We start from the raw sequence: 26,195 nt of genomic DNA, 5'->3' as shown, positions 1-26,195 counted from the left end.
AAAACAAGGCCATATATTGTAGACAGGATGAACTGTGGATTTAGGACTGGACATTTTTTAATTCAGTGAGTCTACATATATGGTGGTTAATGCTCTGACCTGACCTTTAGGATCTCTGCTAAAATGGACGCATCAGTCATTCTGGCACAATTACTGCTCAATATGACTGCAGCCGCCTGTGTGATCACCAATATTAGACTATAAATTTCCAGTTGCAAAGGCCAGGTTGCAAAGGTTATTGCATCCCTTGATTAAAGACCAGGAAGAGAGGGGGGGGAGAGGGAGGAGGGAGCAACTGCCTGAGAACCCAAGCGCACAGGGCAGGGATAGAGTTTCTCTCGGTAAGGGATCTGTTTGACCGTCGTAGATTCGGTTTCTCCTGCTCTGTACATCTTCCCGTCAACACACGCCCGCATCTCAGCCTGAGAAACAACGTTTTTTGTTGTTGTTTTTTTTATCATGTTTTTGTAGCTCAAACATTAAATAAACTCATGGTGATTGCGCGCCACGCCGTTACAGAGCGCGCTCCGCGGTCCTCGCCCGGCGTAGTGTTACCTCCCTCTGGGCACCATGGGCTTGTACGCCCGGTGGCGGTAAGATGCCTAGCTTGTGGAAACGGATAACATTCTCGGTGGCCTCAGTGCTCTGTATTGGCTCCGTGACGCTCTTATTCGTGGCCCTCTCGACGGAGCGCTGGGTCACCGGACGGATCCTGTGTAAAACCGGGGTCGACATCGTGAACGCGTCCGCTCCGGAGCTCGACCAGTTCATTGGGAGCATTTACTACGGACTCTTCCAGGGAGGAAAGACCAAGAAGTGTGGGCTCGGAAACAGGCGCTCCAAAATCTACAGTAAGTTTACATGTCTCTCTCTGTTCATCACTACTCAGGGGCGACAATACACTAAACCCCAAAGTATGGCAAAGTTCCTGACTATCATTTGGAACCAAAATTTCCAAAATGTGACGTTGGGCCTATCTGTTTCTGGGGACAAGTGGAGCAATTAGCCTGCTGATGATTGGCAAGACATTATCTGATCAGTGTAATTAGATCTTACACAAACACACATCGCTAAAGGGAACATGAATCCTGAATGCTCCTCTGATGTGATTTTTTTTTAGATGGCTTCCATAATTTATAGCAATTTTTTGCTTATTCTATAGCCTAATCTCCAAAAAAAAACAAAAAAACCTATAAAAACCTACAATATCAAAATTTGGACACATTTAAACTAAGGTATGGTGAGTGCCATACTCTATCTCATGCTCTCTACTAATTGACAGATAGGTTGTGTATGCATTTTTTTATATTTACTATTCACACAGTAAAGCATGGGAGCTGCCCAGTAGGTACAACCACAGTCTTCAACCGGTGGCCACTGAGTGTGTGTTTGAGTGTGTGTCTGTGTGTGTGTGTGTGTGTGTGTGTGTGTGTGTTTGCATATCTCTCTCACACACATACACATACACACTCTCTCTCTTTCTCTATCTGTCTGTCTGTCTCTCTCTCTCTCTCTCTCTCTCTCTCTCGCTCTCTCTGTCTCTCTACTGTCTTGACCCATAGGACCCAACTGACAGAGCTGACGTGTGTGTGTCTGTGTGTTTCTTTCTGTCCGGCTGTCTAGTCTTCCCTAAGCTTGTGCGGACGCTGAACAGCGGGCTTCACATGATGGTGATTCTCTTCCTGCTGGCTGCGATGGGCTTTGCCTTGGTCAGTCTGTCTTTCTGCATTTACAACGCCCGCAAAGTCCCGTACCAGAGCATCAAGGGGCACAAGGGACTCTACCTGTGGAACTTCATCGCTGGTATGTGAGGGAACACACACACACACACACACACACACACACACACACACACTACACAACTGCATGAATGACTCCCTTTCTTGCCCCCTATCACCCTCCTAATTTCTCTCCCTCCTTGTGTTTCCTCCCTTCTTTTACTTTCCCCTTTTGTGTACCCATCTCCTTTGTAACTTCACTCTCTCACTTGAACTTTCCTCCCTCTTATTCAGCAGCACTCCTTCCTTTCTCTTCACCTATTCTCACCTATTTTAATTTCCATGCTCAATATTTCTTCTTTCCCTTCATTTTGTTCATCTCCAATACCGTTGTCTTCTTTCTTGCTGCATCTCTCTTTTTTAACTGAATATACTCCCTTTATCTTCCTTCCCTGTCCTTTAACTTTCCCCTCCCAACACTGTTTATATTTTCCCCTTCCCAACTTGTGTTTCTCCCTCTCCATCCCTCTGTCCCCAGGTCTGTTTGGCACCCTGGGTGTGCTGTGTTTCCTGGCAGCCATGAGGCACCACAGTCTGACAGAGCGGGTTGCCAACTATCGGGAGAACCTCTTCCGCCTCTCCGTCCTGGACGACAGCCTGGATTGGTCCTTCTGGCTGGGCGTGGCCAGTGTTGTGACGCACGTCGCCGTCTGCGGAGTGGTTGCCATGAGCCGGATCAAGCTGCCCAAACCACAGAGCAAGAAACCCGAAGAGCCCACCATCTCCGCTCTAGACTTGCTCTACTGAACCTCCAATCAAAGAGCGCGTTATCACTGAAAATGTCAAAAGTTGGCCCATGATCACAGACAAGAACTAATGACTGAGAGATAGCACAGCAAAATCAAAAACAGTGTTTCTATAAGTCCACACCCATCAGAGTTAATTTAACACTTTTTTTTTTTAAGATTTATTTTTGGCATTTTATGCTTTATTTGAGAGATATATAGTGAGAGAGAGACAGGAAGGTATGGGAGAGAGAGCAAGGGGAGGACATGCAGCAAAGGACCATGGGTCAGATTCGAACCTGGGTCGCTGCGGGAAGGCCTGAGCCAAATGGTACGTGCCCTACTCGGTGAGCCACCAGGGCGCCCCAATTTAACATTTTTGATAGATTTGAACATAAGCTCCAGAGCCATATCAGCTCTACTTTGCTGTGTACTTGACTTTTAGGCTGATTACAGCCACAATTTGGCATCATGACTGATTTTCAAGATCAGACCAAATTCATGCTACAAAGCAAAATTTTCACTGGCATTTTTTTATATTTGAAAAGTGTTGTTTGTTCACTCATAGAGCTGATATGGCTCTGGAGCGGGTTCCTGAAACTATCTAAAAGTGTTAAATACATCCCTCTGAAATGACACTTATTTCAGACAGCAGACATAATGCACATGGCCAGAGGGCTCAGGGTGACACACCAGGTGCAGAAAGGAGTTCAGCGTTCACTCTTGAAGGACAGTGCCTTGCTTTTCATTCTGACAGAGATGGACTGTTGCAAGGATCAGACGAGTGGCGTTCAGGTGACTCTCTCACCTAAAATCGCATTAATATTAACTGGGATAAAAGAGGCAGTGACCACACACACATCACAGGTGTTTTGGCTGTATGTATCGGTCTGTTTCTTGGTATTTGCAGCTCCAGAGGAGTTAAGTGATTAAATTGAATCTGCCTAAATGTGCATAGGCCCTAAGTGAGTGCAATGAGTCCTGTATCCCAAACTTCATCTTGTGTTGTATATATTCTGTCTATAGTTGCAACATATTTGTTTGATGCAATGTAAATACAGTACATGATTTTTTTTTCCATTTTATGTATGAAATGTTAACAGACTTGTTTTTAAGTCACTGCATGGTACTCAGAGTAAAGTTTTAGGTCAAGAGTGTCAGTCAAGTCCCTTTTTGAAGGATTTGACGTCAGTCTTTTTCAGAATTATCTTTGATCCCTTGGAATAACATTTTAATTGTTGTAGTCCACTCTGCTGGTTTGATAGCAACTATGCTAGCACAAGCTTTTATGTCTCTGTGATTTGTGGACTTAATCAATCGATGATTTTCCATAAATGGAAAGAGTGCTAATCATTTCACTCAAGTAGGCCTAGAGATTATTTGATTTTCATTAAATTTTACTTTAGAAAATTGCTTATGAAGCGTTGCTCATGTCTGAAGCACTTAGTTGCAATGTAATCAAAATAATTATTTTGAGCATGTTTTAAAAAATGCTCCTTGAAAATAATTTGATGGGCCATTGTTAAAGGGCTTTTGTAATATGCATTAGTTAATGGATTGGTTACACTCTTATGTGTTGAGTTGACTGCATGACTTTCCAAGGACCTGAAAGCTGTTTCCTCTTTTTTTATTCCTTGTTTTATTTTAAGATGCATCCTATTAAAGAAGGCAGCTAAAGCCAGATAATAACAAGCTGGTGACACACAAATATTTACATGTAAGAGATTGATTAAACAATTATTTATGTTTCTTTTACTGTGTGTTGTGTTGGATGCATGATCTTCCAAGGGCCCAAAGCTTTCTTTTCTCTCTTACATTCTCTCCATATTCCTACATCTCCCTTCATTAATGTGTTTTCACAATGAGAAAACTTGTGAAAACTACCTCTCAACCCAAGTGAGGACTTCCTCAAATATGAACTTCTGAGATGTCAAAGAAAACTATTCAGATATTGAAAGGTTGGTTATAATAATAATGTGAAACTTGATTGATCTCTGTTGCTCACCCCACTCCACAGCGAGGTCAAAGGTCAGGGTCAGGGACAGAACAGCGCCCCTGAAGCTGGTAGGGATTCTGTCTTGCTAATGTTACAAATAATCCAATGTAAGTATCAGAGCCAAATTAATACTTCAATGATGTGACAGATGTGGATAATTCACAATTATGAAAAAAGTGAAGAGAATCTATTCTGGTTTTGCCTTAGAAATCGATCTTAATTGACAGAATTCATAACAAAATCACATGACACCAATGCCATTTTTCATTAACCTTAATTAAACTTTTTCTGTGTGAAGAGTAGTGACAGGATTCAAGTCTGCGTGTAAAGTAGCCGCAGTTTGATTGGTTCCAGTGTGATTACAATCTGAATGCTGTGTTTGATGTTGTTAACTGGCCTCTATGAAGGTTTAGGCCTCATGGTTAACGCCACATGCCCCACTTTTATGCTGTTTGTCATGTTTTTTTTTGCTGCTGCTGATTCTCCCTTCTCTTCTGATCCTCTTCTTTCCACCTGCTGACTTTTAAATACCCACTGCTGGCACCAGGTGGCGACAAAGACCCATGTTTTTTGTCGCTTGTTGTTGACGTAATGAACGCGACCGTCTGAGGTCGGTCGGCAACCTTTTGCACATGCAAGCGACCGTTTCGTAAATGTAAATCTATAATTTGCTCAAAATACACACATATATAGCAGGTGACAATGCTTCCTATGAGGAGAGCTATTCTGACAGCAGTGCGGACAAAACACTGCAGGTTCTTCTCCGCCTCGCAAAGTAACTGGAATGCCAGAAAAGTAAGTAGCAAGGCTGACATTAAGTTACCCAATAACGACAGTTATTTAGTTGAATAACACAGGAGTCATTTGTACTTCACACTATGTTTCAGGACTTTTAATTGATAGAACTCTGTTTTTGTGTGAGCATGTGTGTGTGTGAGTGTGTTTGTCTTTCTGTGTTTACTGTCTCCACTGTTTGTATGGCAGACCATCTCTTTTATAAACGCCCCCCTGTGTTCCTGTGGGTCTCTACCAGGGCTTGGTGCTGGGAGTGTATGAGAAGGAGGGAGAGGATGGCAGTCACCTGACAGAGGCAGCGGCACGTTGGGACAAAGCTCTGTCCGGGAAACTTTCAGAACTGCTGAAAATGTCAGTCTGTAATGTTACACGCCACTGAGATCATAACACAAAAGCTTCTGCGTGTCTGACTTCTGTTGAGTGTTTTGGTTTATAAACTGTTCTCTGGTTTTATTTTGCTTCTTACAGCTCTGGTCCAGCTCTGAAGAAAGGCAGAACCAGAATATTTTATGGAGTCCACCAGGTAACGAGATGCAACAGACCGTAACTTGGGTTATCTCAGAAAGAGTCAAGACATAAGATTAATAAAACGCTGTCTTTTCAGCAGTAGAATAATCTTCTCTGTAATGCGTGTCTGCTCCAGGACTTCCCATGCGTGGCAGCAGTTGGGCTGGGTAAGACCACTGCAAGTGTGTGTGGGGCGGAGAACTGGGACACCTGCAAGGAGAACATCAGAGAAGCAGTGTCAGGTGAGACACATGCCTCTGCTCATTTAGTGGGAATCTTTGTACTGTATGTGCTTGTGGCTGTCTGTCTGTTTGTCTGGCTTATGTTTATGTTATCCTCTGTGTGAGTCCAGCGGGCTGCAGGCAACTTCAAGACCTGGAGGTGAGCCATGTGGAGGTGGACGGCTGTGGTGACGCCCAGTCGGCAGCAGAAGGCGCCGTCCTGGGTTTGTTTCAGTACGACGAGCTCAAGTCCAAGAAGAAGACCAAAGTAACAGCACAGCTTCATGGAAGGTAGACTGACAAATAGGGCCTCAACTAACGATTATTTTCATTGTCGATTAATCTGTCGATTATTTTCTCGATTAATCGATTAGTTGTTTGGTCTATAAAATGTCAGAAAATTGTGAAAAATGTCGATCAGTGTTTCCCAAAGCCCAAGATGACGTCCTCAAATGTCTTGTTTTGTCCACAACCCAAAGATATTCAGTTTACTGTCATAGAGGAGTAAAGAAACCAGAAAATATTCACATTTAAGAAGCTGGAATCAGAGAATTTTGACTTATTTTTCTTAAAAAATTACTCAAACCGATTAATCGATTATCAAAATAGTTGGCGATCAATTTAATAGTTGACAACAAATCGATTAATCGTTGCAGCTCTACTGACAAACAGGCTGTCACCCAAAGCTACGCTCACAGAATATCATAGGTCTACGTTTTGTAAAATACAGATGTGCATCTAGCATCGTGTGTGTGTGTGTGTGTGTGTGTGTGTGTGTGTGTGTGTGTGTGATTATTCCTAGTACCGACCTGGCAGGGTGGGAGAAAGGAATCCTGTATGGAGAAGGACAGAACCTGGCCAGGCTACTCATGGAAGCTCCAGCCAATCACATCACTCCTACTGTTTTTGCAGACACCATTGAAGAGAAACTAGCGCCGTACGCTGAGCGGGTCACAGTTCATAAGAGGTGAGTGCATCGGTGTCTTTTATACAACAGTTAGCTCCGGTCAGGTAATTTGATTAGACAGGAGGCATTCCATGAGTGCTGATATACAGTAGAACAGCACCGGGACGTTTACTATATGTAACACTCTGCTTTACAGGTTCTGATATAAACAGTTTGTGTTGTTTAGTATTACTTGGTAGTGGAATCCTGAGGGAACTGTTGTTGTTGGCGGAGACAAATAAAAGACAAAAATCATAATCTGTTGTCTTAAATTACCATTACTTGATAAATAGCTTTGTTTATAGAACTGTTGTATAAAAGCAATATTACACTCGAGGTCGTGCTGATATACTGTGTATCAGCACTCCCTCTCCAGTGTGATATTGCTTAATTAAGATGAAGTGTGTTAGTGTTTCTTCCAAGGGATAATTTTTTGAGGTCTGGAAAGCAGATGAGTTTTTGCTGACTCCCGCTTATCTCATAAGCTATGTGTCTGTGTGGCTTGTGTAGGCCGCAGGCTTGGATAGAGGAGCATCAGATGGGAGCGTTCCTTAGTGTATCTAAAGGCTCGGAGGAGCCGCCTGTCTTCCTGGAACTACATTACAACGGCTGCCCCGACCGTACGAAAGCCCCACTGCTGTTGGTCGGCAAGGGCATTACCTTTGACAGGTAGACCATAACACACACTCACCCTGTTGGTCAATAAGATATCTGATGAACCACCTGGATCTTAGAAGGCTAAACACATCTCATCTCTCACATGATGTTCACATGATGTTCTTCCTTTTGTTTCACCATCTCTCCCCTCTCTCTCTCTCTCTCTTTCGGTAGTGGCGGTATTTCTCTGAAGCCGTCTTCTGGTATGGACGCAATGCGAGCTGATATGGGAGGAGCCGCCACTGTGTGTGCGTCCATTGTCACAGCGGCAGCACTCAAACTGCCAATTAACATTATTGGTGAGCTTGTTGACTCAAAACACTGTGCAACATACTGTTTTTTTTCTGTCATGCTTCATGGATGAGAAATGGAGGAGTGTGTGTCAGTGTGCCTGTGTTGTTTACTTCATGGCCATGTTCACACTGTTCTGCTTTTTTGGTACGGGAAAAAAGAAAGCTGCCATAACTACATTTTATGCAGATTTAAAAAAGCGAGTTTGCATGACCTACACTCTATTTCCATAATGACTAATGTCAGTAGATGCACCTATCAGCAAACGGTACTTCAGTAAAACCTGCAGACACCAGAAATTCCCACAATGCAGCCAATTGCGCTCCATAAAGACTCTTTATGATCGGAGTAATACCAACTACTTTCTCCATTTTAATTCTTGGTTATTCTTGTTGTACACTGTCCGCTTACAACATAACACATCTTCGGTGTGATTGGCTGGCTCACAAAAATGCGGTCCATGTTGTGCACCTCTCTAAAAAGTTGGAAAGCTCTCTGCTCTGCCCTAAAAAAGGAGCCAGGCACAGCGCTTTTTCCAAAGTGGCCACTTTCCATCCGCCTTGCGGCTGCTCCCTTTTTCCTTTGATGTAAATAAGGCGGTGGCAGTTTGAAAAAAGAGGAGTAGTGTGAACACTGCCTATATCGTATCTCCACTACTGACCAATTCTTTAAGGTCTGGCTCCCCTGTGTGAAAACATGCCCAGTGGAAAGGCAAATAAACCAGGTGATGTTGTCAGGGCCCAGAATGGAAAAACCATACAGGTGGGTGGACCAGAAGGGATAACAAAGTTACCTCTAATCTTATCTTATTATATGTGTGTGTTTGTCTAACTCATGTACGTCAATGGGTTTTATTGTTCCTCCATGTACAGGTGGATAATACAGATGCAGAGGGCAGGTTGATCCTAGCCGATGCTCTCTGTTATGCTCACACCTTCAAGCCCAGTGCCATTGTCAATGCAGCTACGTTAACAGGTGGGATAATAAATACACATAACAAGTTTAAGGCTGATATTGTTGCATGATCGACATATGGAAAATATGATATGGCTTTAATAATAATAATGAGTAAACATTAAAAGGTGGCTTCTTCTGTCTTCAAGGGGCAATGGATGTAGCTCTTGGCTCAGCAGCAACTGGAGTATTCACAAACTCTGACTGGCTCTGGGAGAAGCTGTACACGGTATACGCACAATGCACACACACACATACACACACCTCTACACATGATTTCTCTGTCTCTCGGCTCCTGTGCTGACGAGTGTTGTGTGTGTGTGTGTGTCTAGGCCAGTGTTGTGACAGGTGACAGAGTGTGGCGGATGCCTCTGTTCCAGCATTACACCAGACAGGTGACTGACAGCCAGCTGGCTGACCTCAACAACATCGGCAAGTACAGCCGGTACGTATCTCACTACGCTCAGCGAGTTCCTTCACCTCCTACTAGACATGTTTGTATGGCAGAGGAGTTAGTTCATGGTTTATTGGCTTCCAAGTGTCTGACTAGTGTGGCTGTTTATTCCCACCTAGTTCTGGCGGTGCATGCACAGCAGCTGCGTTCCTGAGAGAGTTTGTCACAGTTACTCATTGGGCCCATCTGGACATTGCTGGGGTGATGACTAACAAAGACGAAATTCCCTACCTGAGGAAAGGCATGTCTGGAAGGCCGACGCGCACGCTGGTGGAGTTTGCTGCTGGGCTGGCCCACCAAGGCTGAAAGATTGACACAAATTGAGATAGCATACGATTCTCAGCCCATGAGCGCCCGTCCTCCCGGAGGTCAGGAGATCTCTCCACATACAGAGAGAGAGAGAATTAAGGACCAAGTTTCAAGGTCTAAGCACAGCTCTAGCACACGTTTTACTGCTGGGATGAACAGTGTCATGTTTTCTTGGCAGAGCTCTGAACCTGATGGTAGCGATTTTACAACCATCTTAATTCTTAATTTTCTTCAGATTTCTTCAGAAAAGATGGACACTACCAATAACGTTTACAAATAAGAGCCATGAATATTATTAGCCTCTGTCCATCATGTGTATTGTATTCATATAAACCTGAAGCAGTCTACAAAACCAGTGTCTACACATAAATGTGGGGCTGTAGGGATTTATAAGTAATCAAGTAATTTATGCAGGTTCTCTTTTCTAGGCCATGCTGCAATGTAAGTTCACAAGACAGCTTGAATATTTTTGCATCACTGTAAATGCTTAGACTTGACCTGTATTTAAAAATAATAATAAAAAAAACATGACCTGTGCTGTTAATAAGTTACGTTTCTCTTGGATACTATTGTGCATTTGGTTGAGAAAATTAAGAAGCTATGTAGTAACTAAGAAGTTGACAGAATGTCAACAAAATTAATATGATGTTGCTTCAATAAACTGTACTGTAGAATTTGAAATGATGTGAGACATCTGTTGTGAAAATACACTTAACGTCAGTGTCTGCGCATGTGCACACCGGGTAGTCAAGAAACAGTCAGACCAAGATGGCGTCATCCATGGGTGGGATGTTTCCCGGTCAACAACCGTCTGGTGGGCATCCCGTTGGGGGTCCTGGCGGACCGGGTCAACCAGGTTTACTCCCCGGTACCGGCACCAGGGGCCAGGGAAACAACACGCTGGTGGACGATTTGGAGGCTTCCTTTGAGGTGGGATGCTGCGGTCACGAGCTACCTCATCTTAGCTGTGTATGCTAACTTCATGTTAGCTAACTAATGTTTAATGCTTCAACTGTTGGCGTTGCGCCGAAGATACATTCAGTTAATGTTAACTATTCATTACAGGAATCACATCACCTTATGTTTGCTAAACGATAAACGATGCAATCTCATTCATAGTTAGCTATCGTCGTTGGCTAAAATATTCTAATCTAGCTAATGTTAGCTGCTAGCTAATCTTAGTTACATGTTACTGTGTAACTCAGACCAGTAACGTTAACAGGTTTTCATTCCAACCAATGACTATACAGCAGGTGATTTCACTGATTAGTACTGATCAGTACTGCAGGTGATTTCACTGATCAGTGCAGTACTAATCAGTACTAATGCAGTACTATCACCTGCTGTAGTCTGTGGTTGGAATGAAAACCTGCTTAAACTCGGCCCTCCCTTGCACAAGGTGTAATCCTCCTGCCCTGAGCAGTAAATTCCGGTCCTTGCAGTCCAGGATCCTGCAGGTTTTTGTTCCTCCCTGATAGTTAAGGAGTCACACCTGGTGCCAGGTAGATACAGACAACATGGCTCATTAATCACCAGGGAGGAACAAAAACCCAGTTTCCCAACCCAGTCGTCAAGTACCTGTCCTACAAGTTTTGTTTCATCTTTACTCTTTCACACCTGATTCAATTAAGGGCTGATTGGTTGAGCAATTCATAGTATTCTGTTACATCACCACATGGCCATCTTGGTAGGAAAATAACAGGTGATTGTAATAAATTAACAGGTGATTACAATCAAATGATAAACACAGCCAATGAGCTGTGTGTATTGTAAAGCGCCATATTGGTAGGAAATGCATGTGACATCATGGGAATACTATGAATAGGAACCTGTGTAGGGCTAGCATGAAAGTGTGTAGTCTGTATCAGGTGTGCAAGAGTACTGATTTACACCTGGGACGCCAGTTAACTAGCTGGTAGGATAGAAAACCAGCAGTACTCTGGGACCCGAGGACCAGGATTGAGATCCACTGATCTAGAAACTTTAATTTCCAAGAGAGCAAATTTACTAATGTTACTCTGTGCGTCCATCTACTAGGCTTGCTTTGCATCCCTGGTAAGCCAAGACTACGTTAACGGAACCGACCAGGAGGAGATTCGAACTGGTGAGTGAAGCATAAGAGATTAACCTGTTTTCAAACTCGATGTTCCTAACAGAAGTTTTTGTTTATTACATTGGTTTATCTTTCTGCTGATCACAGGTGTGGACCAGTGCATACAAAAGTTCCTGGACGTGGCTAGACAGACAGAATGCTTCTTCTTACAGAAACGGCTTCAGTTATCTGTACAGAAGCCAGAGCAGGTTGTGAAAGAGGTAATGACTTTGCAGCCTTACATTTTCTTCTTTCTTCACAGTTTGGAGTGGCCCTCTCCAGCTGTCCTCTGCTTATTTTTTCTACCACTTTCCTATTGTTTGTGGTGTTGTAGCTTACCTGTAGAAACTACTTGCGACAACATCTTCCCAACATAGCTCCACAAGCATGAAATAAACTGTGATACTATATAAATATACTATAATAATAATATAATAATAATAATAATAATATACTATAATAAATATTCTAATCTGATCTTTCAGGTTTCATTAATTAGAGTTTGCAAATGGGCATTATTTACAGTAAGCATTTATCATAAAGGTATTAACTTTATAGTATATATCAAATGTTTTTTTCCCCCCCATATTACTTAAATCATCTCGCAATGCCCTCGGGGGCCCAAACCCCTCATTGAGGAGTACTTTATCAATCTCAGTGTCTTGGTTCAGTGGCATTGCTTTGTTTTCTTTGACATTGTCTTTGTCTGCATTTACATATTTTTCATTCCTCTCCATTTCCCCTTATCTGCCTCTCGCTGTCTTCTCACACACAATTTCTTTGTCTCACTGTAGGATGTGTCGGAGTTGCGTAACGAGCTACAGAGGAAAGAATTGCTAGTTCAGAAGCACATGTCCAAACTGCATCACTGGCAGCAAGTACTTGAAGATGTGAGCGTTCAACATCGCAAACCCACAGACCTTCCCCCTCCTGGACCACTGGCCTTTTTGGAGCAGGCCTCTGCTAGTCTGCCCCCAGCCCCTTTAAAACCAAACTAACACACAGATATATCTACGTAGACGTAGTGCTGCTGTCAAACTATGAGGAAACTGGAGAACAGCACAGCAGCTCTGCTGTTGTGGTCATGAGTTTAACGCCCAGCCAAGCTCAGTCATCACATAGATTCTTCATTTGTATTTCAATTCTGTTCTATTTTGGACTAGTGTAAATATTTTTATGGTACCAACTTTTTTACTGTAAAAAAAAAATAAAATTGTGTGTCTTTTGAATCTGAACTCAGCTCATGTTTATGTTTCTCATTATGTTGTTACAGTGCATAAATAAAATCTTGACTTTGTTGTGATTAAAAAGGTCAAGCTCTCCCTGTAAAATCTGATCACCCAGACCTCTGTGACATTATTAGCAAGTATGATGGAAAAATCATAGTATCAAAAGTATTTACGAAGATGTCATCATTGGAGTCTTGTCATTATTAAACAATACTCTGACATCTTAACTGCCATGTCAAATTTAAATTAAAACATCAAAACAAAACAAAAAAGACTTCAAAGGCTGTAAGTTAAAAGGCTGAACTCCCTTACAGTGTGCTGTTTCTAATGCATTCAGTGTGTTCACACCATAACAGCTTGCTCTACTTAGCTTGTCAGCTATTATCTATCCACTGACAGTACAGACAGACAAAAATCTCAGATGGGAACCACTCACTAAGTCATTTCGACAGGGGTTCTTTTGGATGTTTTCATGTCATGGACCCCCAAATAGACACACACTAGGCCACGGGACCCCCATGATTGATTTAGTATTGAACTGAATGACTGTCTACACTGATACAATGAGATAATGCAATGAAAATTCATTGTTATACATTCTGTAATTGAGATAATTTCTACTGAATGAAATTATTATGAAATTACTGTTCTGCCGGGGAACCCCCACTGCGCATGGTCAGTCTTCCACAGCTAGAGGGAGACAGTGCTTTCTTGTCGGATACCTTGGCCACTCAGAGGAACGTCTTTGCCGACATGTCCTTGTTTGTACGTTTTAATCAGCGATTGGAAAATAACAGGTAGCCTTGTCCGCCGCTTGCACCCAGCGCTACACCTAGGAGTAAAGAAAAACACAAAATAATGACATAAAAAAACGTGTCTCCGCTGCGGCGTCGTTTTCCTTCCTGCACGTTTCAACCGAGCGAAGAGAGCAGACGGCTACTACAACACCCGGGTTGAATCACAACGTGTTTTTACTGAGTGTCACCGCAGTCGTACTGTATGAAACACCCAGCTTTATGGGGCTGCTGCTGTGTGAGCCCCGTCTCCTCGCCTGAAAACAACCGTGGTCTGGGCTGTGATTCACGCTTGATTTAAAATAAATAAAGAAGACATCGTGGATATGGAATGGTGCATGCCGCTGCCCCAAGTTTTCAGCCTCTGAAAAACACCGGAATCATGGACATTCATCCGCTGTAAGTGAAAGGGAGTGTTGACGTTTCCCAGTGGCTGCTTTGACTGATGGTGCCGCATTGACAGAGCGGCTGGTCTGGGTTGACCGTGGCTGTGGACTGTGCCTGAGGGGAGGAGGAGTAGTTTTTTTTGGGTGGGTGGGGGGGTCGTGTTTGTTGTCATGTTATATGTCATGTTTGTCGGGCTACAGGAGTATTTTGTTTGTGTCAGAGAGGGAGTGTGATTTTGAGTATGTGTGCTGAATGATATGTAGCCTTGTTTCTGTGTGTGTGTGTGTGTGTACTGTATTTGTGTATGAATGCAAAAGAAAACAAAGGCCATATGATTATGCCATGGGCAGCATAATGATCTACAGATTCAATTTTAGATATTGTGTGTGAGAGAGAGGGAGAGAGTGTGCTTATGTTTGTATGTGCTGAATAGTTATGCTGTATGTGTGTGTGTGTGTGTTTGTGTGCTTGTATGTATTTATGTAAAAGTAAGAAATGACCATATGAGTCTGTCATTTTAGGTAGTCTGGGAGTGTGTGTGTGAGAGAGAGTTTATATTTGTATGTGCTGAATGTTACTTATGCTGTATGTGAGTTCTTTGTGTGTATTAATGTAAAAGTAAGAAATTACCATCTGTCATGGGATGGGCACCATAATGTAATAATCTATAAATTCAATATTAGGTAGTGGGGGTGTGTGTATGTGTGTGTGTGTGTGTGTGTGTGAGAGAGAGAGAGAGAGTGTGTGTTTATGTTTGTATGTGCCAAATAGTTATGCTGTTTGTGTGTTTGTATGTATGTAAAGGTAAGAAATGACCATATGAGTGTGTCATGGGATGGGCAACATAATGATCTACAACCTCGATTTTAGATGTTCTGTGTGTGTGAATGTGTGAGATGTAAGAGACAGTGAGTTAGTGAAAGTGTGTGTGATGTAAGTGAGATGTTTTAGTTATTCTGTGTATGTGTCTAGTTACTATATCTAGGCCTATGTGTGTAAAAGAAAGCAGTGACCAAATGATTCTGCCCTCTGTCATGGGCGGCATAATGATCTAGACATGGCAACATTAGTTATTCTTTGTGTGTGTATGTTTGTATGCGTGTGTGTGTGTGTGTGTTTGTGCTGTCCCTCTCAGGTGTACCAGACTTTGTCCACATCCTTTGGACAAAGAAGATGGAGTAGAGAGGCAAGGTCCTGTTACTCTGAACCCACGGCACATGAGGAAGGCTTTCAAAGTCATGAACGAGCTGCGCAGGTGATGCACGTTCTCCCTCTGTTCTCTGCTGTCTCACCCACAATCTTCTTTGTATCACTGCCTAAACTTTAGTCAAACATATGCTCTCTCTCTCTTTTTCCCCTCTCTCTCTCTGTCTGTCACACACACACCAGTCAGAGCCTGTTGTGTGATGTGACCATAGTGGCGGAGGATGTAGAGATCGCTGCTCACAGGGTGGTTCTGGCTGCTGGGAGCCCCTACTTCCATGCTATGTTCACAGGTAAGGACTACTATTACTGCTACATTTTTACACAGGAGGTGCAACAACGCTGTCAGACATCTGTCAGGAATCCTTTGCCTGTGTTTGCTTAGTTCCTTTAGCGCTCATTGGTGTACTACACAATAATTACAACCTCTGTAAGGCTAACGTGTGTGTGTACCGACAGGAGAGATGGCCGAGAGCAGGGCAAAACGAGTGAGGATAAAGGAGATGGATGGTTGGACTCTGGGCCTACTGATAGACTACATCTACACAGCAGAGATACAGGTTACAGAGGATAATGTACAGGTAAACACACACAAACATACACCGATATAGACATGCGTTGTCTGTATTTCTGTCTTTTTTCCCATTGTGCAGTCTCACACTGCATTTAACAATGTCAAACTGGCCGGTGGAAACAAGGCTAGATCTATTTTTTTTCTCAACTGGAGTATTTGAATAACATTTCTATTCCAAAAATTTAAGGGATAAGTAGCTGTTATTTGACATTGTGTGTAAGCTACTGATGGTTTTAGTAGGGTCAATCTGGTTGCATGAAAGCCATTTCATATCACTGTGTTGTAAATATGCATTTAATTCCATAGATAGAAATTCAGAGTTTGACCACATTTTAAACCCCTTTAAGTTCATTTTTATATTTTTGCTTTAGCATGAAAATCAATTCTTTCTTGGTATGAGAACTGCTTAAAAGATTCAAACCTGTTGCTATATTATATACGTATGTATAGTTGCATTTTTTTCACTTTGCCTATCCCCCTGAAACACAGTCTCTGTGCAGGGAACTCGCACACACATATGTATTTTTTATCAGAGGAGTATGGCTACAGCGGCAGCCATTATAGTGGAGCAATCAAGTTTAGTGTCTTGCTCAAGGAAATTTTGGTAGACCCAACCTGCTATCTTCTGACTAAAACATAGTGTCTCTCAACCCCAGGCTAGCCTGTCTCCCCCTTAGAATAATTCAGCCGTATTATAATCAACCAAACCTGCCACCAAATGCGGGTTGCTCTATGTGTTAACCTTGTGTGTGTGTGTGTGTGTGTCACAGGCATTGTTGCCTGCAGCAGGTCTGCTCCAGCTGACTGAGGTGAAAAAGGCTTGTTGTGAGTTCCTGAGCTCTCAGCTTCATCCGTCCAACTGTCTAGGAATACGAGCCTTCGCTGACCTCCACGCCTGCTCTCAGCTGCTCACACAGGCCAACAGTTATGCAGGTGTGTGTATGCATAGGTATATGTGTGTGTGTCTGGAGGGAGAGTGTTTATGTGTGTGTGTGAGAGAGAGAGAGAGTGCGACACAGTTCTTAATGCTCTACTAAAATGGGCCGTATGTGTCCTGGAGGATGTGGGAGAGACAGAATGAGAACAGGTGAGGCGGTGACACAGGAGAATACAAGCGGGAAGCAGAAAAGGGCGTAAGAGAGAGTAAGTGAGAGGTTGTAGTTAATGGAAATGTGTGAAGAGAGTGTGGGAATGAGAGGCAAACACCGGCATGGAAAATGGCAAAGTTAATCTGTAATCACAGAATAGTCTGTTAAGATTTGTGTTTGTGTTGGCAGAGCAACATTTCACTGAGGTGGTCGGGAGTGAAGAGTTCCTCAACTTGGGCATGGAGCAAGTGTCCAGCCTTATTGCCAGTGACAAACTCACCATCCCCACAGAGGAGAAGGTACAAACACACACACTCATGCACACACACACAACCCCTTGTGGACAGCACAGCAAAACCAAGTTATTTTAGTGTTTTTGTAGCTGATGTGGTTAAAGTCTGTCTATACATTCATGTGTAGGTTTTTGAAGCAGTGATTGCTTGGGTCAACCACGATAAAGACGTCCGTCAGGAACACCTGGCTCACCTGATGGAGCATGTCCGCCTGCCCCTCCTCTCCAGAGAATACCTGGTGCAGGTATGGTTGTCTGTTATTGCATGTTTTCATTATAGCAAAAGCCCACTCTTAAACTGAATTCACTTCTGTTATTCTATACTCCTGGATGGTTGAGGCGAGATTTAAGCAATAGAAACACTCAAGGTCATTTGTTAACATCACTTGTCTGTGGCTCGTGCAGATCATAGTCGTGATGTTTTGACTACAACACAACCTTGAATGGTCCGTTGTTTTTGTACTATTCTATCCTTGAAAATATGTTTGAAAATGTTAAGTGCAAATCGTTGTTAGCATTTGTTGTTTTTACACCAAAGCAAGTAAAAAGGTCTGTCTCCATGTTTGCCACTGCTAGGAAACATTCTGCTAGGTATCAAGTTTAGATATTGTTCAACTAGTTTTTGACCACTGTTGAAACAGTAGTGGAATGGCAAAAAACATACATTACATAACGTAATTAGATGTGAAGCTTGTATCAGTTGATGTCTAAACTCACACCGTCTGACACTTCTTGCCAAATAATGTTTAAATATTGAAATTTGGCATTTGACAGTCTATATATTGATGTATGAATACTTTCAGTCTTTGATGTAATCAAGTGACCTTTCCTGGAGTTGCTCAAGTGACAGTAAATGATAAACTACCTAAATATATGGGTATATTTTCTGGTGTGGAACTAGGGATATATTGATCTCAGTTTTATATGTTACAATAACATTCCCTGTCCCAAGAACGCTGTTTTTGAGAATAAAACAGAAAATCTAGCTGGTACAGATTATTTAGGTATGTGGTCACATTGCCCTGATACAATTTAGGAAGAATGGCCCAAATTTGAATTGGTAGTATTGGAGGTTGTATTTCAGTTTTTGTCCATGCATCTATTCTTATTTTCTGGGTATCCAGAAGATTGCCACACTTTTTACTGTATGCATTTTTTTTTTAAATTGATACACGTCAGCCAAGCTTGCCTTTTTTGTTAATTTGACAGCAGCAGAATTAATTTTGTAGTTGCTCCCTTCTGACTCATGACAGAACCAGGCGGTCATGATGAGAGCGCTCTGCATATGCATTGTTGGACTGTTTGTTTACATGGCTAAGAAAACAAATGTGGGTGGTTTTACTTTTTTTGGCTGCACTTGCCCTCTTGAAAAACAGAATCTATGCATAACACAATAGGATGTTATGCAACTTGCAAATTATAATGATTAATCTCTTTGCTCTATTAGCGCTATTATGACATAAGGTTAATTAAGGTAAAATCTACATCCAAATATTTTGTAGGTGTAAAATCTCATAGAAACATTTTATGAATCTGCAAACTGTGGAGCAGCTCCTAATGTCACTGCAGTCTTGATTTTCTGGTTTGTAGCTTTGGGAAAGAGCTGTTTATGTTGATTGAGTCAGTCAAGATCATACTGAATTACGCCTGAATTACGTTTAGAGTGGATTTTCCCTTAATTTTGTCTTAGATATACCTCTGTGTCACATTATCAGCTGATCTGTGCCAATACCAATATGTAAATCCTCTTAGCTGATTGGTACCTCTCTCACTGACTGGCTCTGTTAGCGGGTGGAGGAGGAGTCCCTGATTAAGAATAGCAGTGCGTGTAAAGACTACCTGATTGAGGCCATGAAGTACCACCTGCTGCCAGCTGACCAGAGAGCCCTGATGAAGACGGCACGCACACGCATGAGGACTCCTGCCTGCTGTCCTAAGGTATGCACACAGCCTCTCTCTGCATCCTCACAACAAAAGAAACAAGGACAACTCTTAATTGATGAGGAAGTAATAATTGATCTACAGAATATGTTGACCTGTGGTAAATAAAAAAACAAACTCAAATTGGTCATTGTAGGTAAACAATGTGTATAGAAGTCTATTTACTTTGTTGGTCTAACAGTGCTGTCATTTACTCAGCAACAGAGAGCAAGTTTACATGCACACTAATAAACCAATCATAGTCTGATTTAAGCAATTCCCTTATTATTCAAGTGTGTAAACAGCATAGGGCGATTTCCTCAATCGGATAAAGGCCGTTATCGCATTATGAGAAACACGATTAACACAGCTAGGCTTTTGCCCAATATCTCGAATTATTCTGCCTATGTACACCCTTAATCTGATTTCTTTAGGTTTTTTACATCTGCGTATGATGTAGAAAAAAATATATATTTACTTTCCTCTAGGTTCACTAGCCTAGATATAATACAACCACTTGACTATTGTCTCTTACCTCATATATAATTTATTATACGTGCAGCATGGTGAGAAGACCCAAAGATGTGTCCAGGACGTTCTCCAAGACAAGGCTAGGGCATTTTACCTAAAAAACCAAACACACAAGCTTATGTACAGTTGAGTTGAAACACAGAGGCGTGCATATGGAAGGGCTCTAGGAGGATAACGATATGTTCAGGGTGTTCTGGTAAAACAACAATATGTTCTCATTCAAGGTTGCAAGCAGTGCTTTCCCACTGAGCAAAGCAAAAAAGGGTTATATGAGTTCATTACAGCTAGGCTAATAGTTCTTCAATGAGCACATATGTAACCGGATAGAGAGCAGCGTCTCCGGAAGCAGTAAACATCTAACAGCATGGCGATCGGCAAGACTCACTTTTGGACTGATGAGGAAATGCTTTTAATGCTTTCTGAAATGAAGAAGCAGTGCAAAGGAATGAGACACAGAAACCTGACCATGGAAGTTTGAGTTTTCAAAGTTCACTTCCTTAAGGAGAGAAATCCAACTATGACATGTAAACTGGGGTTTTCCACGTTAACGCATTACTAGAGTGCATGTAAATACCTCAATCAAATGTTTGCTATAACCCGATTATTCCCAGTTACAGGGTTATTTATGTGCATGCTCAGAAATGCCTTGGATGAACATTTGACCATTACAGATGGTATGTGTGCTGAAGAGAGAAATGTTTGTTAAGATTTAAGATGCCACACACACAGCTGTACAAGTCATGTGTATGCCGTGTCTGAGATTATGCTGTTGATGTTTGCACTACTAGCACAATTCATACCGTTTTGGGGGTTCATAGACTTGCACCTAATCTGGCTATTTGCAGTGATATAGGGAGGAGACTTGTAAATATGCCTGACCATAGACTCAGTAAAAGAATATTAATTTGGGTAACCTCTAATAACTATCCTTGAGACATTGAAGTTATGACTTTATTTTCTGTGACTGGTTTAGATCTCATTTACTGAAATCAGAACCAAATTGCTTTGTTTTGACACTCAGCCTACAACAGGTGCAGAGGGAATCTGACCTAGTTAATTGGTGCTGACACATTGAAAAAGAGTTGTACAATACAGGATTGAGACACCAGGTGCAGGACAGACGGTAACAGGATCTCACTTACAGTGCAGACAGGACATACTGCATGCCAATATAACAAACATAAAGCCATTAAAAGTATAAATTCAGCACCATAGAATTGTACCAGTGTAGCTGCACTGGCACAGTTGGTAGCGGCATTGGTGTAATCACACATGTGCCAAGTACAACTAGGTTGATAAATACACTGGTCTTCTATACAGGATTTTATTTATTTATTTATTTTTTGGCATTTTTACGTTCATTTGATAGTTGAACGTATAGAGAGAGACAGGAGAGATGGGAGAGAGAGAGGAGGGTGACGTGCAACAAAGGTCGCAGGTCAGATTCAAACCCAGGACTTGGGTACATAATATGGCCCTTAACCAACTGAGCCACCAAGAAGCCACCAAATACAGGATATTAAAAACAAAGTACTCCTTATTTAAATAGAAAAACTGTATGCTGATATTTGGTGTATACCTAAACTAAGAGCATATTGTTTTTTTCAAGAACAGCTATTTGTCACACAAAACTTATCCAGTAGTGAAAGATCTCAAGGTTAGGTGTGTCACCATTATAGTCACAGGAAGCTTAATGTCATGTGGGAGAAACTGAAAATGAAATGTACTTGTTTTATTGCTCTTTAGTTGATGAGCTGAGAAGGATGGATGGAAAATGATTTCTGTTTCAGCAAATATCTTTTGATTAGATGATTATGAAAGGCTTCCGATGTGCTTCAGAAAAGGTGGATTCAGTGTTGGCAAGCTTAATCTGAAAAGCCTGGCTAGAACAGCGAAGACACTAATGAGAGTATGGATGTGCCTTGTAAGCCCGTGCAGGCTGGCTGCAGCATCTCTACACCATCCAGAGTGTGTTAGTTTATCATCGTTTATGTGATGCCACTACTAATACTTATTATATGGTTGTGTTTTAGGTGATGGTAGTGGTTGGAGGCCAGGCTCCCAAGGCCATCCGGAGTGTTGAATGTTATGACTTTGAGGAGCAGCGATGGTACCAGGTGGCTGAACTCCCCACCAGGAGGTGCAGAGCAGGTAGAAAACCCTTAACAACGATCTCCACACGACTGAACCCTCATCCTTGAATTGTACAGTCTCTCCCCCCTTCGTGCCATTTCAACCTTCAACCTTGCTAAACCACGCTGTATGTGTGTGAGAGAGTCTTTATTGTAGATACAGTATTTGTGCTTCTCTGTGTAATTCCTCTGTTGTTCTCCATAGGTGTGGTGTATGTGGGTGGGTGTGTGTATGCGGTCGGTGGTTTCAACGGTTCTTTGCGTGTGCGGACGGTCGACTGTTACGACCCGGCTATGGACCGCTGGACCTGTGTGAGCAGCATGCAGGACCGACGGTCAACACTCGGGGCTGCTGTGCTCAACGGACTGCTGTACGCTGTCGGAGGCTTTGATGGTAGCACAGGTATGCGTGTGTGTGTGTGTGTGTGTGTGTGTGTGTGTGTATGACAGAGACCGTCCTTTAACTGGAAGGCCTGGGCTCAAGCCCCTATGACAGCAAGCATCTGTCCTGCCAAAGTGTCCTTGAGCAAGACGCTGGCTCTGTACCAGCTCCAGGAGTGCTGCTGTGTAACTCGCTCTGTGTTTTAACCTCCCAGTCAAAGGGGGGAAACAAAAACACTGATTTGTCCTTTGTGGATTAATAGAGTATCACAAAAAATGTGATTAGTAATGGCATTGTTGATAATGGCAGTCATTCATATGTGTTTGCAGGTCTATCTACAGTTGAGGCGTACAACGCAAAGACGGATGAGTGGTTCCACGTTTTACCTATGAGCACCAGACGTAGCAGTGTGGGAGTGGGTGTCGTCAATGGTGAGTAAATTTCCTGGTTTCCTAGTTAGTTCCTGGTTTCCTAGTTAGTTCCTGGTTTCCTACATTTCCTAGTTAGAAACAGCTGCCACTTTCTCAGTTATGGATGATGTGCATTCTGTGTGCCTTTGTGTATGTTTGTGTGTTTTTCAGGGATCCTGTATGCAGTTGGAGGTTATGATGGAGCGACCAGGCAATGTTTGAGTACAGTAGAGGCTTACAACCCAAATAGCAACACATGGAGCTACATTTCTGAGATGGGCACACGCCGCAGTGGGGCAGGTGTGTGTGTGTGTGTGTGTGTGTGTGTGTTTGTGTCTATATGTGTGTTTACACGTGGATACATGTGGTTTTGTTTTATTTACCAAATGTACCAAATGTCTTCAACAGGTGTAGGTGTGTTAAAAGGCCTGCTCTACGCTGTGGGGGGGCATGACGGCCCGTTGGTGAGGAAGAGTTGCGAGGTGTACGACCCCGCCTCCAACAGCTGGCGACAGGTAGCTGATATGAACATGTGTCGACGCAACGCAGGTAAGGAACATAGTCTGTCAACCAAACATGTTCGAGTGTAAGACGGACGTTGTGGCTGTAAAGTGTCCATTAATGTAATGTTAATAATCGTGTGTGTGTGTGTTTCAGGTGTGTGTGCTGTGAACAACATACTGTATGTGGTGGGAGGAGATGACGGCAGCTGTAACTTGGCCTCAGTGGAGTTCTACAACCCAAACTCTGACAAGTGGACACTACTGCCTGCCTGCATGAGCACAGGACGCAGTTATGCAGGTCTGAACACAACACATGGACATACACACTGAAAAGCCATGCAGGTCATTCACACACTGCTCCATCATTGCACCATCAAGTGACACCAAGTTAACATTTTTTTGAAGCTACACTTGGCAACATTGCACACTGGCGGCTCCAAATGGCAGCAAGAGGAAACCGTTTGAAAAATTTGAACTTCAATACCCAGAAATATGTAACATAACATCAGTAAACTGCACACAGCACTCTCAGCCTGGCCGGCATTTGATTACTTTATACCAAAGGGAGAAGAGGGGCAAAAGATCTAGTGTTGCTGAGTCCAGCTTTCTCTGGACGGCACGCCTGCTCTTTGGCAGTTTGTATTTTGCTCCTAAGATTGAATTGTCACTTCCTATGAGTGGAGAAGTGTCCATAGCCAACAACAGAATTTAATTTGGGTAAATAGGATGAATTTGGATCTCAATTAGGGGGGATGGGACGCTCCTCTCTATTGCAGCCACGCTTTATGATTTAGGCTGATAGAACAAGTGTATTTTTGTATAAAGATTTTGCCTAGTGCAGCTTTAATAAGGCTATTGCAGTTATTGCTGTTACCACTATTGCAGCTATTACTACTACGACCACTATTACCGCTGCTGCTACTAGTACTAGTGGTAACTAAGTCTTTATTTATATTGCATCTTTCGAAACTGAGGGTTACAAAGTGCTTCACAAAAAGAGCGACAATTTAAGAAAATATTAGGATAATCACAATGTAGTAGTAATAGTTGTAGTAGTGGTGTAGTAGTAATAATAATAATTTGTCATGATCATCATCTTAATTTTTCACTATTTGTTTCCCCCAAATTTAAAATCTATATAAAACTTGGGGACATTTTCAATATATGTGATTTGTGAAACTGGAGCCCTGGTGATATTGATGTATCATCCTGACCTAATTCTTTATCATCGCAGGCGTGACTGTGATCGACAAGCCCTTATGACTGCTCTTGAGGCCTGCCGCTGATTCGGAGCAGAGTGTATTCTTCTGCTAAATACTGATCTTGGATCTGTCTATGATGCCAATGCTTCGACCTTAGGCAGCCTCCACAGGCACTGATGAAGATGAAGAACATGATGACAAGGTTGATGATGACGAAGATTTTTTGCACTTAACGAGTGGGGGAGCTGTAACAAAAGGGGATCAAACAGTGTTTTTATCCCCTCATGGCAGGACTGCGGCACCAACTGGACAAACCAGTTTTAAGCACCACTGTACCACTACAGTGCCATTGAAACGCTACTGATAAGGAGCCACTATAACTGCAAAGTTACTTTAACATTAACGTAATGTTAAGATTAACCGGCTCTGAGAAAGACCACCGGTTCTTGATCTATGGGAGAGGAAGGCAGAGAAGGAGAATTTGGGACTGTAATATTTTTTTCTCCTTTATTTTATCATCCCAAGACGTGCGTGCACGTGTGTGTGGGTGTGTGTGTGTGTGTGTGTGTGTGTGTGTGCTTGCATGTGTGCGTGCTCCCTTGCTTGCACATGTGAGCATGTATGTTTGCGTGCTATGTTTGCGAGTCTCTGTGGTGACGCCTGGTCCGACACGGAGCATGACCGCACTTTGTCTGACCTTTGACCTTTACAGTGTTCCAACGTGGCTGTCGGAGCGTGACTGAATGTCAAACTACACCCTATTTCCCCATTTCTTCTCCTATGTTTTACACTTCTGGTGCACCGTTGTTGGACAGAGCGCAGCTGGACTCGGTCGCTGTTCTGGGAAGAAAAAGAAATACCTTTGAGAACATACTCTGGATCAGTAGTAGAGTGTCAGTCGAGCGTTAGCCCGCATGTATTCATAACAGCCACGTGGGAAGCAGCTGTAGAAGATAATGTACATTTCTTCTGAAACAAAAAGGACAAAAGACTTTCACTGGAACACTAACTCTACCGGTAGAGGAGAAGCCTCGTTTCATGGTGCCAAAAAGAGTGACAGATGGAGGGAGAAGCTGTTTGAAACGACAAACAGTTGTATTTACTAGTGCTTTACTGTCACCTGGCAGCCATCTTTGTTGTGGTTGTAACCACTGATGGCAGCAAGTGATATGGGCTGAACCCACTGCATGGTCCCGACCTCTAACCTCTAACCTCTTACCCCTGAACAGTAAACACTTACCCTCTTCCCCCTTGATCTCCCCTGGTGTAGCAACCCTATTAACTACTGCACACCCTGACTTAATATGAATGTGCCAATTTTAATATGTCTCTTTATTTCTGTCTCTCTTTATTACTCTCTTCCTACATTACTAATCTGTTTTCTCTCTCTGGAAAGTGACCAAACCTATTCTTGATTTTTCTTTTTTCAGTCTCTTTCTCTTGCCTCTCCTATATTGAAAATTGCTATAGTACTGGTATCGCTGTTTCTTGTCAGTGTATTGAGGAATGTCATGTAGGCTAATGATCTTTGAAATGTTTCATTAATTGTTTTATATTATCATTAATAAATATGCTTCTTGTATTTAAAGCTGTGAAAGTGTATACTCTTTTTTTTTTTTTTTTACTTTGCCAAAACAGTAAAAACATTGAACTGGAATATACTGTATGTGAAAGCCTACATGAATACTTTTACAGTGGGTAATTTATTATTAGTAAAATGTAGTAAAAAATTTATTTAAATAAAAACTGAATACATGGTAGTAAATAGTGATGTAGTGGTAAATAAACTGTAACCTACAGTGGGTAATCATAAGGAAAACAAC

At 42.4% G+C, this 26,195-nt stretch overlaps 4 protein-coding genes across 4 annotated transcripts; all 4 read left to right on the top strand.

Moving 5' to 3' along the window:
* The first annotated feature begins 598 nt into the window (after positions 1 to 598).
* Positions 599 to 2,525, top strand: clrn2 (clarin 2). The gene is made up of 3 exons (XM_071517976.1): positions 599 to 851; positions 1,624 to 1,803; positions 2,257 to 2,525. The coding sequence occupies exons 1-3, from the start codon at positions 599 to 601 to the stop codon at positions 2,523 to 2,525; spliced, it is 702 nt and encodes a 233-aa protein (XP_071374077.1).
* Positions 2,526 to 5,201: 2,676 nt separating this feature from the next.
* lap3 (leucine aminopeptidase 3) lies at positions 5,202 to 10,224 on the top strand. The gene is made up of 13 exons (XM_071517985.1): positions 5,202 to 5,294; positions 5,533 to 5,645; positions 5,763 to 5,817; positions 5,938 to 6,043; positions 6,154 to 6,313; positions 6,825 to 6,989; positions 7,479 to 7,637; positions 7,800 to 7,924; positions 8,590 to 8,678; positions 8,789 to 8,891; positions 9,020 to 9,099; positions 9,203 to 9,315; positions 9,444 to 10,224. Exons 1-13 carry the CDS (start codon positions 5,202 to 5,204, stop codon positions 9,628 to 9,630), a joined length of 1,548 nt encoding a protein of 515 aa, XP_071374086.1. The 3' UTR covers positions 9,631 to 10,224.
* Positions 10,225 to 10,387: 163 nt separating this feature from the next.
* Positions 10,388 to 12,964, top strand: med28 (mediator complex subunit 28). Its single transcript, XM_071517992.1, has 4 exons — positions 10,388 to 10,563; positions 11,671 to 11,737; positions 11,834 to 11,946; positions 12,520 to 12,964. The coding sequence occupies exons 1-4, from the start codon at positions 10,402 to 10,404 to the stop codon at positions 12,721 to 12,723; spliced, it is 546 nt and encodes a 181-aa protein (XP_071374093.1). The 5' UTR covers positions 10,388 to 10,401; the 3' UTR covers positions 12,724 to 12,964.
* Positions 12,965 to 13,750: 786 nt separating this feature from the next.
* Positions 13,751 to 25,885, top strand: klhl2 (kelch-like family member 2). The gene is made up of 15 exons (XM_071517978.1): positions 13,751 to 14,147; positions 15,271 to 15,390; positions 15,525 to 15,631; positions 15,798 to 15,919; positions 16,683 to 16,845; positions 17,190 to 17,299; positions 17,421 to 17,537; positions 19,081 to 19,230; positions 21,777 to 21,894; positions 22,081 to 22,278; positions 22,587 to 22,688; positions 22,839 to 22,967; positions 23,076 to 23,216; positions 23,325 to 23,468; positions 24,405 to 25,885. The coding sequence occupies exons 1-15, from the start codon at positions 14,080 to 14,082 to the stop codon at positions 24,431 to 24,433; spliced, it is 1,818 nt and encodes a 605-aa protein (XP_071374079.1). The 5' UTR covers positions 13,751 to 14,079; the 3' UTR covers positions 24,434 to 25,885.
* Positions 25,886 to 26,195: the final 310 nt, after the last annotated feature.

This window comes from Centroberyx affinis, unplaced genomic scaffold, assembly GCF_046629955.1.
Source record: "Centroberyx affinis isolate AG114_WGS23_722 - 3 ecotype Tasmania unplaced genomic scaffold, CSIRO-AGI_Caff_v1 ptg000547l_1, whole genome shotgun sequence".
Taxonomy (NCBI): Eukaryota; Metazoa; Chordata; class Actinopteri; order Beryciformes; family Berycidae; genus Centroberyx; species Centroberyx affinis.
Note: the sequence above shows the minus strand (reverse complement) of the source record. Positions and strands in the feature narration are given on the sequence as shown.

Excerpts from the sequence above, each read along its gene's own strand:
- clrn2 (XM_071517976.1), top strand. The coding sequence starts at position 599 with ATGCCTAGCTTGTGGAAACGGATAACATTCTCGGTGGCCTCAGTGCTC. Across the intron at positions 852-1,623 it reads CAGGCGCTCCAAAATCTACA|TCTTCCCTAAGCTTGTGCGG; the intron begins GTAAGTTTACAT and ends CCGGCTGTCTAG. Across the intron at positions 1,804-2,256 it reads CCTGTGGAACTTCATCGCTG|GTCTGTTTGGCACCCTGGGT; the intron begins GTATGTGAGGGA and ends CTCTGTCCCCAG.
- lap3 (XM_071517985.1), top strand. The coding sequence starts at position 5,202 with ATGCTTCCTATGAGGAGAGCTATTCTGACAGCAGTGCGGACAAAACAC. Across the intron at positions 5,295-5,532 it reads GTAACTGGAATGCCAGAAAA|GGCTTGGTGCTGGGAGTGTA; the intron begins GTAAGTAGCAAG and ends GGTCTCTACCAG. Across the intron at positions 6,990-7,478 it reads CGGGTCACAGTTCATAAGAG|GCCGCAGGCTTGGATAGAGG; the intron begins GTGAGTGCATCG and ends TGGCTTGTGTAG.
- med28 (XM_071517992.1), top strand. The coding sequence starts at position 10,402 with ATGGCGTCATCCATGGGTGGGATGTTTCCCGGTCAACAACCGTCTGGT. Across the intron at positions 11,738-11,833 it reads CCAGGAGGAGATTCGAACTG|GTGTGGACCAGTGCATACAA; the intron begins GTGAGTGAAGCA and ends TGCTGATCACAG. Across the intron at positions 11,947-12,519 it reads CAGAGCAGGTTGTGAAAGAG|GATGTGTCGGAGTTGCGTAA; the intron begins GTAATGACTTTG and ends GTCTCACTGTAG.
- klhl2 (XM_071517978.1), top strand. The coding sequence starts at position 14,080 with ATGGTGCATGCCGCTGCCCCAAGTTTTCAGCCTCTGAAAAACACCGGA. Across the intron at positions 19,231-21,776 it reads CTCCTGCCTGCTGTCCTAAG|GTGATGGTAGTGGTTGGAGG; the intron begins GTATGCACACAG and ends GTTGTGTTTTAG. Across the intron at positions 21,895-22,080 it reads CACCAGGAGGTGCAGAGCAG|GTGTGGTGTATGTGGGTGGG; the intron begins GTAGAAAACCCT and ends TGTTCTCCATAG.